The sequence below is a fragment of the Dreissena polymorpha genome, chromosome 5, assembly GCF_020536995.1.
Source record: "Dreissena polymorpha isolate Duluth1 chromosome 5, UMN_Dpol_1.0, whole genome shotgun sequence".
In the NCBI taxonomy this organism is placed as follows: domain Eukaryota; kingdom Metazoa; phylum Mollusca; class Bivalvia; order Myida; family Dreissenidae; genus Dreissena; species Dreissena polymorpha.
In genome coordinates, this window is record NC_068359.1 from 114,547,183 (window position 1) to 114,559,780 (window position 12,598).

General features: G+C 41.4%; 1 protein-coding gene across 1 annotated transcript; it reads left to right on the top strand.

Annotated features, from left to right (window-relative positions):
• Positions 1–1,275: 1,275 nt before the first annotated feature.
• On the top strand, positions 1,276–12,374 carry LOC127831562 (uncharacterized). Its single transcript, XM_052356543.1, has 8 exons — positions 1,276–2,061; positions 3,445–3,742; positions 6,131–6,325; positions 7,256–7,535; positions 7,836–8,033; positions 8,706–9,922; positions 10,238–10,333; positions 12,328–12,374. Exons 1-8 carry the CDS (start codon positions 1,276–1,278, stop codon positions 12,372–12,374), a joined length of 3,117 nt encoding a protein of 1,038 aa, XP_052212503.1.
• The last annotated feature ends 224 nt before the right edge of the window (positions 12,375–12,598 follow it).

A 12,598-nucleotide genomic window follows, 5' to 3' on the forward strand; every position in this document is an offset into this window, starting at 1 on the left:
TAACTCAGTAGTAAGTATATTATATACTATATTACATATTCAGTGTGTTATACGTTTGTTTCTTCTATTGTATTCTAAACCCTATAAATCAAAAGTCATTTTCTTCTGAATAGTTAAATGATGATTTGGTATGCTTAGGTTTACATAATGTTTCTTGAAATTTCATTGTTATTACAACTTTTTTTAACGACAGGAAACATTTAATAATTGTATACTTTGTTCACTTAATCAAAATAAACATACTGATTATCAGTCGGATGTGTGATTGTAATCCCATTCAGATTCAACCCCGCACGGCTGGCGAGCGCACCTTGTGCTGTGGTAACGTCAGTTATGACGGCAGTAACAGATTCTGCTGCGATGGTAAATAAGTATGCTTTATGCGTATGCGTTAATCCAAAACAAACTGTCAACCTTATCTAATGACTTCGTCTCACTACTTATGTTATTAATTTAAAAATAATATTAATTCGCATGTTGTTTTTTTCATAACATAAATGTTGTTCGTTAATGTATTCACCATCATTTATTGATCTTCTTTATATAACACAGGTATGCTCTTCCCACCAAACTATCATTCAAGTTGCTACAAATGTGACATGGGATACGCACTACCAACGTTTGATGAGAAGAAGCAAGTATGTTGCGGAGGACAACTTTTTCCAGCCGTTGAGGGTAACTTAACGTGCTGTTGCGGAAATACACCTTTCAGTTCAGCCCGAGACATCTGCTGTGGTAATAAAGTACAGAAAAGAAACGGCGGTGAAATTGCTACATGTTGTGGAGACGACAATTATGATCCTACATATAAAATTTGCTGCGAGGACACGATTCAGCCATTGGTTTCAGGTCTTAGTACAAGTTGCTGTGGACGCAGAAGCTACAACCCAGAGACGGAACTTTGTTGCGATGATAAAACCGTTGTATTAAAGGAAAAGCCAACCGATTCATGCTGTTGCGGAAACAAAAGTTACACGACATCAAAATCTATTTGTTGTAAGGGCAACGTGCAAACCATTTACGTTCGAGGTACACAATGCTGCGGAAGCACCAGCTTTGATTCATCAAACTTTATCTGTTGTGAGGACACCGTTCAGAAAATTGCAGGCGAAGGTGGAAACGAGATGTTGTGGAAAGGTCAGTTTTGACACCAAAAAATCTCTGTGTTGTGGTGGTAAAATAATCGATAAACGTAATGGTGCCGATGATTTATGCTGTGGTAACACTACATTTGATTCCAAGACTGAAGTCTGCTATCTTGGGGTTCCTGGAAAAATGTATGGATCTGGTACTCGATTCTGTGGTACTGTTTCATATGATGTTACAGCTTCTATCTGTTGTGGTGGCAAGGTATATGATTCAGGTAAAAATGGCGCAGACCAATGTTGCCAGAACAAGCCGTACAACTCAGCTGCTGAAATATGCTGTGACGGTGAAATACGGAAGAAGTCAAAAACTGGTGATGACTGTTGCTGTGGACCCAAAGATTCATTTAACGCGGTAAAAGAAATTTGTTGCGACGGAAAACCCCAAAACCGTGTGGCTGGAGATAAGACCCAGTGTTGCGGTCAAACCAGCTTCGATCCATCGAAGTACGTTTGCTGCGACGGCAACCTCTCCAAAATAACCAATGATGGTGACAACTGGTGCTGTGGTAAATCAACAATGAATACCAACACACAGATTTGTTGTGAAGGAAGAGCTCAACCCTTGTACAAAGGTGAAACTGCATGCTGTAGGGATACAAGCTATGATATGACAAAGACAGTCTGTTGCGGAAACGGTAAACTGCAAGACAAGAAGGATCCTGAGGACAATGCATGCTGCGGGCCAACAACCTTTGATACTAAAACTGAGATATGCTGCGTGGGGAATGCCCAAAAGGTCCCAGATCCAAGGTACGGTCTTTGCTGTGGTAACCTCGGATATGATTCCCGAACACATATGTGTTGCGATGGTACAATTCGCAAAAAAGCCAAGGTGGAGGACAACTGTTGCTGTGGAAATACCACGATGAACACAGAAAAAGAAATATGTTGTGAAGGTGTACCACAACCGTTGGTAGGTGACAAATTCACAAAATGTTGTGGGCAGACAAGCTTTGACCAAAGACAGTACATATGTGTGTTTGGAGAACTTCGCAAGAAAAGAAATGTAGATGATAACTGGATATGCGGAGATACAACTATGAATACTAACACGGAGGTATGCTGTTTTCTAACGCCACAACCTAAACAAGGACCAGCAACTAAGTGTTGTCAAGATCAAAGTTACGACTCTAGTAAACTTATTTGTTGCGATGGCGACATGCTTGTTCCGATGAACGTTCCAGGTGACAACTGCTGTTGTGGAAAGACAACCTTCAATACAAACACCCAGATATGCTGTCTTGGAAAGCCACAACCGTTATTCCAGGGCGGAACATCAAAATGCTGCGGCGAAAGGAGTTACAACGCAGACAATCAAGTTTGCTGCGCAGATAATAGTATCCTTAAGAAGGATGATAAAAATGATGACAGTTGTTGTGGAAACCAAACAATTAATTCTAAAACTGAAATGTGCTGCGAAGGTGTACCAAATAAGAATTATGGAGACATGAGCTCTTGTTGTGGAACTGTTAGTTATAGTACAACTTCCGATTTATGTTGCAATGGCGTGGTAACCAAAAAAGTCGGAAAGAATGACGACAGCTGTTGTGGTTCGACAACATACAATTCTGAGACAGGGTTCTGTTGTTCAGGTATACCTCAGAAGTCATACGGAGAATTCACTAGATGCTGTGGAAAGGAAAGTTACGATTCTGCAAACGTTCTTTGCTGTGACGATAAACTTATTAAGAAGAGGGACACAGGGGACAACTGCTGTTGTAATATGCAACCGATGAATACTGTTAAGGAAATATGCTGTGACAATACAGTTCAGCCGGCTCCAGTTGGCGCACTGAAGATGAAATGCTGTGGAAAGAGAAGTTACAACCCTGAATCTCAGATGTGTTGCGATGGCGAAATATTTATGAAAATGAGCAAGGACGACGACTGTTGCTGCGGCAATACTACCTTTAACACCAAGAACAAAATATGTTGTCAAGGAACAACACCTCAGCAGTTGTATAACAATCCAACGCTTTGCTGCGGCCCAGTGAGTTACGACACCACTATATATCTCTGTATTGAAAATGGTTTAAAAAAGAAACGTAAGGCCGACGATGACCGTGTTTGCGGCGAGACTACAATGAATTCTAATTCGGAAGTTTGCTGCGATGGTAACCCAAGCACTAAATATGGCAACACTGACTGCTGTGGAAAAAAGAGTTACGATACAGACGCTGCTATATGTTGCGAGAATATGGAAATTCGTTCGAAGTCTAATGGTATAGATGATTTTTGTTGTGGAAAAATGACTGCAAACTCAAAGAGAGATATGTGTTGTGACGGAATTGCTCAGCCAATGAAGAACGGCGATTTTTCACAGTGCTGTGGACAACAGACATACGATTCTGAGTCAGAAATTTGCTGTCTCGGAGGAATCCGCAAGAAAGCAAACAAGGGAGACAACTGTTGTTGTGGAAATACGACTATAAACACAAATACGCAGGTCTGCTGTAACGGCGTTCCGCAACCAATGCTTAAAGGATTGGAAACCAAATGTTGTGACAAAACGAGCTACAACCCTGACGAGCATGTCTGCTGTGATGGCCTAAGTCTACGAAAGAAGAAAAATAAAAATGACAACTGGTGTTGCGGTGACACGACAATAGACATGACTTCACAAATTTGTTGTAATGGTAATCCCGATACCAAATACGCCGGTGATGCCACAATGTGCTGTGGAAGGGTCAGTTATGATCCCAGTAAGAAAGTATGCTGTGACTTAAAATTGGTAGACAAGAAAGATCCCAAGGATGATGCTTGCTGCGGCTCAACGTCAATGAATGCAAACACTGAAATATGTTGTGAGGGTAGACCAAAACCACGGCTTGGTGGTTTGAAATACACTTCTTGTTGCGGAGCTGAAAGTTACAACACGCAAAAATCTGTGTGTTGCGATAGATCGATACGAGACAAAGCTAATAATGGCGACGATACATGCTGTGGAAATACAACTTACGAAGCTGCAGCTCAACTTTGCTGTCTAGGTAGGGTAAGCAACAGAAAAGGTAGCATGCCAAAGTGTTGTGCTGACAAGGGCTACGACGCAGAAGTTGAAATGTGTTGCGATAACGTTATACGTACAAAAAGAAACAAAAAGGACGACTGTTGCTGCGGTGTAACAACACTGAATAGTAATGAAGAAGTATGTTGTCTAGATACCCCGCAACCAGCTCCAGGCGGTAAATTCCATGCTTGTTGTGGAAAGACAAGCTATGATCCCGACACACAAGTTTGTTGTGACACAGATAAGCCTCAGAAAAAAAGAGATCCAAACGACAATTGGTGTTGTGGTAAAACAACTTTCAACTCGTTCAAGGAAGTGTGTTGCCAGGGAACCACTCCGCAGCCAATGCGTGGCGATAACACTAAATGTTGCGGATACGAAAGTTATGACCACGCGAAATATCTTTGTTGTGACGGTAAACTAGTGCAGAAACGTGCATCAGAAGACGATTGTTGCTGTGGAAACACAACAATTAACACCAATAGAGAAATATGCTGCGAAGGTGTACCCCAAAACGGCGGCACGAATTCTGATTGCTGTAGAACGAAAAGCTTTGATGTGGTTAAAGAGGTTTGCTGTGCTGGTGAGGTCAGAAAGAAGAAGAACGACAGAGACGATTGTTGCTGTGGTTCAACAACGATAGATGGCAAATCAGAGTTATGTTGCAACGACGTGCCTCAACCAATAACTAACGGAGCTTATTCAAAGTGTTGCGGAAGTGTAAGCTATGATTCTGAAAAGGAAATCTGCCACGAAAATGGAATTCGTAAGAAGCGAAAGAACAGCGATAATTGGGTATGTGGTGACACGACGATGGACACAAAAACCGAATACTGCTGCAATGGCGTCCCGGAACCTGCGGTTGCCGGTAAAAATACACTTTGCTGCGGCACAGACAGTTACGACCCCGTCCAGCATATCTGTTGCGATGGAAATTTCTTGCTAAAGAAGGTAAGCAGTGCCGACAATTGCTGCTGTGGTAATACAACATACAATACTGAGACGCAGTTCTGTTGTCTCGGAGTCCCAGGCAAAAATTATGGCCCTTCTACAAGGTGCTGTGGTATTGTTACCTATGATAGTGACAAATTTATATGTTGTGATGGCGAAGTAAGGCAGAAACGGAATACAAAGGATGATTGCTGTTGTGGGCCAACAACAATGGATGCCTCTTCAGAAACATGTTGCGAGGGTAAACCTCAGCCATTAGTTGGAGGTGATAAATTCACTACTTGTTGTGGTGATAAGAGTATGAACACAATAAAAGAATTGTGCTGTGAAGGCAAAATAGTTGTCAAGGCTGCCCAGAACGATGATTGTTGTTGTGGAAATACTACAGTTGATGCCGTGAAAAGCATTTGTTGTAATGGGAACCCGCAGCCAAGATACGGCGCTGACACTAAATGCTGTTTAGGAACAAGTTATAATCCTAGAGAAATGCTGTGTTCTGGTACCGAATTGCTTAAAAAGAGAACACCGGAAGATAACTGGAGATGCGGGATCACGACAATGAACACCCGAACTGAAGTTTGTTGCTTGGACACGCCCGTTCCAATGAAAGGACAGATAACAAGATGTTGTCACAAAGAAAGCTATGATTCAACTACAGAACTATGTTGTGACAAAGGCATCAGGAAGAAACGAAGTAAAGACGATACTTGCTGTTGCGGGACCCAATTTACATTTAATCCCGACGAAGAAATCTGCTGCAGAGGAACGACTCCTCAGCCATTACGTGGCACAAATACACAGTGTTGCAATTTAGAGAGCTTTAATCCAGCTGAATACATATGTTACGACGGAAAATTAATAAAGAAACGAAATGCTGCTGATAATACCATCTGTGGAAATACAACTATGGGCGCTGAAGCAGAAATATGTTGTTATGGTATTCCACGCACACGTCCAAATGGACTATTATCCGATTGTTGTGAAGACAAGAGCTTTAACTTGGTAAAGGAAATTTGCTGTGAAGGATTAATACGACAGAAAAGAGCCGACGCTGACGACTGTTGCTGTGGAAACACAACAATGAACACAGCCACAGAAATTTGTTGTGATGGCGTTCCGCAACCAATAACAAAAAGTGGAAACTGGAACTGCTGTGGAAGAAAGGCTTACAACATGGATGAGAATATTTGCTGTGAACTGACTTTGGTCAAGAAGAAAAGTAAGAATGATGACTTGTGTTGTGGGAATACAACAATGAACAGTCAAAGTGAAGTGTGCTGCAAAGGTGTTCCACAACCATCTTACGGCAAGTCTACAAGATGTTGTCTTGAAAAGAGTTATGATGAAACAAAACACATGTGTTGTGATGGAACTGATCTTGTTTCAAAGAGGAATGCAAACGATAACTGCTGCTGTGGTTCAACAACAATGGATACTTCTAAAGAAGTATGCTGTGAAGGAAAACCGCAGCCAATTTATGGAGCCAACACGAAATGTTGTAATCAAGTCAGCTACGACGCCGATAAACACCTATGTTGCTACGAAAGAAACGTTTTATTAGTGAAATCTGACAGAATGGATGATGGCTGTTGTGGAAACAAAACGTACAATGCAAGAAAACAGATTTGTTGTCTCGAAACCCCACAGCCATTGAAGGGAGGAGAAGATATGACTTCATGTTGCGGATCAGTTAGTTACGATATTGAAAATGAACTTTGCTGCAATAGTATGGTGAGGAAGAAGAGGAAGTCCGAAGATGATGTTTGCTGTGGTGACACATCGGTAAATGCTGCTAAGGAGGTATGTTGTGATGGAGTTCCACAGCCATCTTACGGAGAATTTACTGGCTGTTGTCTCAGAATAAGTTTTGACAAGGAAAAACAATTATGTTGTAACAATAAAGTTGTGAACAAAACAGATCCAATGGATGATAGATGTTGTGGCCAAACTACCATGAGGTCGAGCGATGAAATTTGTTGCGATGGATTCAATGTTCAGCCAGCAAAGGGTGGGGAATTTGCTAGATGTTGTGGAATGGTAAGTTATAATTCTGCTAGCGAAATTTGCTGTGACGAAGTCGTTCGAAAGAAGGATAGTGACGACGATAACTGCTGTTGTGGAAATGCTACGTTCAATACAAATACTGAAGTCTGCTGTGCCGGCATTCAGCCTCAACCAAGGAGAGGAGATGTTACACTGTGTTGCGGTCTTGTTAGTTATAATCCTGAAGAATATCTTTGCTACAATGGTCAGCTTATTAAAAAGAGGAACAAAGATGACGACGCCCCTTGTGGAAGTTCTACTATGAATACTAATAAAGAAATTTGCTGTAAAGGCAACCCAAGACTTGGAAACATTGCAACCTCTGACTGTTGCGATGACAAATCATACGAACTGGCTGCTTTTATTTGTTGTGAAGGTGTTATCAGGTCAAAGAAAAATAAAAATGACGTCACTTGCTGCGGCAATTCGACAATCGATGCAAACAGCGAATTATGTTGCGATGGTAATCCTCAACCAGCTGCAAATAGTATGTCGAAATGTTGTGGAAGAACCAGCTATGACGAAACCAAAGCATCATGTTGTGACCTATCAATTACGATGAAGAGAAATAAGAACGACAATTGCTGCTGTGGAAAAACAACGTACGACACCAGACAGGAGGTATGTTGCATCGACACGCCACAAGTGTCTTATGGTGATAACACTAGATGCTGTTTACGTGTTAGTTATGACCAGTCAAAAAGCGTTTGCTGCGATAATGTTGTTGTTACAAAAACGTCAAAGGAAGACAATGCCTGCTGTGGAAACACTACTATTGATACGAACACCGAGATCTGTTGCGACGGGTTGTTTGTGGAGCCAGCCAAGGGTGGAAAGAATGCAAGATGTTGTGCAGGCAAGAGCTACGACTCAGAATCAGAAATGTGCTGCAGTGGTGTTATTACGAAAAAGAGAGACAAGAAGGATAATGTATGCTGCGGCTCAACAACTTTTAACAGTGTCAACGAGGTTTGTTGTAATGGTAAAATGCCACAGAAGAATTATGGTACTAATACGAAATGTTGTGGTGATGTAAGTTTTGACTCAGAAAAGCAAATTTGTTGTGATGGTAAATTGGTAGAAAAAGCAAACAAGGATGATGACTGTTGTTGCGGAAAAACAACTATAAATACAGCTAAGCAAATTTGCTGCGATAATACACCACAGCCTGGAAACATGAATACATATAAGTGCTGCATGGCAAAGAGCTATGTAGTAAATGATGAAGTTTGTTGTGATGCCCAAATACGAAAGAAGAGAGACCGAAAGGATGATTATTGCTGTGGTAGTACAACTTTCGATTCTGCAACCGAAATTTGTTGCGATGGTGTTCCACAGCCAGCTAAGGGCGGTAAGTACGCAAAATGTTGCTTGAAGGTAGTATATAATTCTAAAACTGAAATTTGTTTTGATGGAAAAATATACGTCAAAGTCCGAGAAGAGGATGACTGGGTGTGCGGAAATACCACTTTTAATACAAAAACAATGGTTTGTTGCCATGGTGACACACCACAACCATCATATGGAAAAAACAGCCGTTGTTGTGGTCGTGTTAGTTACAACATAAAAGAAATGAGTTGCTGTAACGGAACTAATCCAACAAAAAAGAGGAATCCTTCAGATGACTTATGCTGTGGCGGCACAACATATGACTCAAACAATGAAGTTTGTTGTGAAGGTAATCCAAAAAAGAAGACAGGCGGTGAGCGCACACAATGCTGTCACGAAGAATCATATGATCCAAGCGTATATTTCTGTAACGGACAATATCTAGTGCTAAAAAGAAATAAAAATGACAACTGCATATGTGGCAATACAACATTTAATACTGAAACGGAAATATGTTGTGAAGAACAGCCTCAAAAAATGCTTGGTGGGGCCAATACTGGCTGCTGTGGGCCAAGAAGCTATTCTATTGCAGACGAACTTTGCTTTAATTTAGAAATAAGAAAGAAAGCTAAACCCGGCGATGATGCATTTTGTGGTAAAACAACGATGAATGCAAAGACTCAAGTATGCTGTTTGGGAGAGCCAAAGGAAGCTTTTGGAGGAATCTCTTCCCGATGTTGTGGTGCCAATAGCTTCAACCCATCCACACATATCTGTTGCGATGGAGGTCTCCGGAAACTCCGAAATTCTAACGATAATTGCTGCTGCGGTGCGACAACTTTCGATACAAGGACTGAGGTTTGTTGCGATGGTTCAGTTCCACAACCTGCTAAAGGTGGAAATAGAACTCGATGCTGTGGAAAGGTTAGCTATGATTCTCTTAGTAACTTATGCTGTGATCAAGTTTTGTTCAAAAAAGTCAATAATGACGACAACGTGTGCTGCGGTAACACAACAATGAACAGCAGATCACAGATATGCTGTGAAGGCAAATTCCCACGGACTCGAGTAGGTGGCGACAACACGATGTGCTGCGGTGACGTAAGTTATGATCCTAGAGTACATTTATGTTGTGAAGAGAAGCTTATAAAGAAAGAGAAACCGGACGATGACTGTTGCTGTGGTAACCTGTCGATGAATTCCAAGCAAGATATTTGCTGCAGAGGTTTTGTGCAGAGACTCGTTGGCGGTGAATACACGTCATGCTGCGGTGCAGTAAGTTTCGATACACGCAAACATGTGTGCTGTAACGAACAACTAAGGGTGAAGAAACAAGAGCAAGACGATTGTTGTTGCGGAAACACTACCGTAAGTGCAACAACCGAAATTTGCTGTGAAGGAAATCCCCAGCCGTTGGTTGGTGGACCGAATACCGACTGCTGTGGTATACTAAGTTACGATACAAAAACGCACTTATGTTGTAAGAAAATGATCAGGAAGAAAAAGAATAATGAGGACAACTGTTGTTGTGGTGATACTTCTATCAACACTCAAACCGAGGTTTGTTGCAATGGCATGCCAGCGAAGGCTGTTGCCGGAAAGGAAACGCAGTGTTGTGGCATTAATAGCTTCGATCCTTCGAAACAGATATGCTGCGATGGTAAATTGGTTCGAAATAAAGTGAATGCAAACGATAACTGGTGTTGCGGAAACACAACGTACAATACTGAGTTGCATTTCTGTTGTATTGGCGTTCCAGGAAAAAATTATGGTCCATCTACAAAATGCTGTGGAATTGTTACCTATGATAGTGATAAATCTGTGTGTTGTGGTGAAGAAGTAAGGCAGAAGCGAAGTACAAAGGATAATTCATGTTGTGGACCGACAACAATGGATGCCTCTGTAGAAACGTGTTGCGAGGGTAAACCTCAGCCATTAGTTGGAGGAGATAAATTTACTACATGTTGCGCTGATAAGAGTATAAATACAATGAAAGAATTATGTTGTGAAGGTAAAATAGTTGTAAAGGCTGCCCAGAACGATGATTGTTGTTGTGGAAATACTACAGTTGATGCCGTGAAAAGTATTTGTTGTAATGGGAATCCGCAGCCAAGATACGGTGCTGACACAAAATGCTGTTTGAGTACAAGCTATAATCCAAGAGAAATGCTCTGTTCTGGTACCGAATTGCTTAAAAAGAGAACACCGGAAGATAACTGGAGATGCGGTAATACGACAATGAACACCCGAACTGAAGTATGCTGTTTGGACACGCCCGCTCCAATGAAAGGTCAGTTAACCAGATGTTGTCACAAAGAAAGCTATGACTCAACAACAGAACTATGCTGTGATAAAGGGATCAGGAAGAAACGAAGTAAAGACGATACTTGCTGTTGCGGAATTCAATTTACATTCAATCCCGACAAAGAAATCTGCTGCAGAGGAACGACTCCTCAGCCATTACGTGGAACAAATACACAGTGTTGCAGTTTAGAGAGCTTCAATCCAGCTGAATACATATGTTACGACGGAAAACTAATAAAGAAACGAAATGCTGCTGATGATGCTCTCTGCGGTAATACAACTATGGTCGCTGAAGCAGAAGTATGTTGTTACGGCATTCCACGCACACGTCCAAATGGACTGTTATCCGACTGTTGTGAAGACAATAGCTTTAACTTGGTAAAGGAAATTTGCTGTGAAGGATTAATACGACAGAAAAGAGCCGACGCTGACGACTGTTGCTGTGGAAACACAACAATGAACACAGCCACAGAAATTTGTTGTGATGGCGTTCCACAATCAATAACGAAAAGCGGAAACTGGAACTGCTGTGGAAGAAAGGCTTACAATACGGATGATTATGTTTGCTGTGAATTGACGTTAGTAAAGAAGAGAAGCAAGACTGATGACTGGTGTTGTGGGGATACAACGATGAATATTCAAAGTGAAGTTTGCTGCAAAGGTATTCCACAACCATCTTACGGCAAGTCTACAAGATGTTGTCTTGAAAAGAGTTATGATGAAACAAAACACATGTGTTGCGATGGAACTGATCTTGTTCCAAAGAGGAATGCAAACGATAACTGTTGCTGTGGTTCAACAACAATGGATACTTCTAAAGAAGTGTGCTGCGAAGGAAAACCACAGCCATTTTATGGAGCCAACACGAAATGTTGTAATCAGGTCAGCTACGACGCTGATAAACACCTATGTTGCTATGAAAGAAACATTTTATTAGTGAAATCTGATAGAATAGACGATGGCTGTTGTGGAAACAAAACGTACAACGCAAGAAAACAGATTTGTTGTCTCGAAACCCCGCAGCCATTGAAAGGCGGAGAAGATATGACTTCATGTTGCGGATCAGTTAGTTACGATATTGAAAATGAACTTTGTTGCAATAGTATGGTAAGAAAAAAAAGGAAGTCTGAGGATGATGTTTGCTGTGGTGACACATCGGTAAATGCTGCTAAAGAGGTGTGTTGTGATGGAGTACCACAACCATCTTACGGAGAATTTACCGGCTGTTGTCTCAGAATAAGTTTTGACAAGGAAAAACAATTATGTTGTAACAACAAAGTTGTGAACAAAACAGATCCAAAGGATGATAGGTGTTGTGGCGAAACAACCATGAGGTCGAGCGATGAAATTTGTTGCGATGGATTCAATGTTCAGCCAGCGAAGGGTGGGGAATTCGCTAGATGTTGTGGAATGGTAAGTTACAATTCAGCAAGCGAAATTTGCTGTGACGAAGTCGTTCGAAAGAAGGATAGTGACGACGATAACTGTTGTTGTGGAAATGCTACGTTCAATACAAATACTGAAGTATGCTGTGCCGGTATTCAGCCTCAACCAAGGAGAGGAGACGTTACACTGTGTTGCGGTCTTGTTAGTTATAATCCTGAAGAATATCTGTGCTACAATGGTTTGCTAATCAAAAAGAGGAACAAAGATGACGACGCCCCTTGTGGTAGTTCTACTATGAATACTAATAAAGAAATTTGCTGTAAAGGCAACCCAAGACTTGGAAACATTGCGACCTACGACTGTTGCGATGACAAATCATACGAACTGGCTGCTTTTATTTGTTGTGAAGGTGTTATCAGGTCAAAGAAAA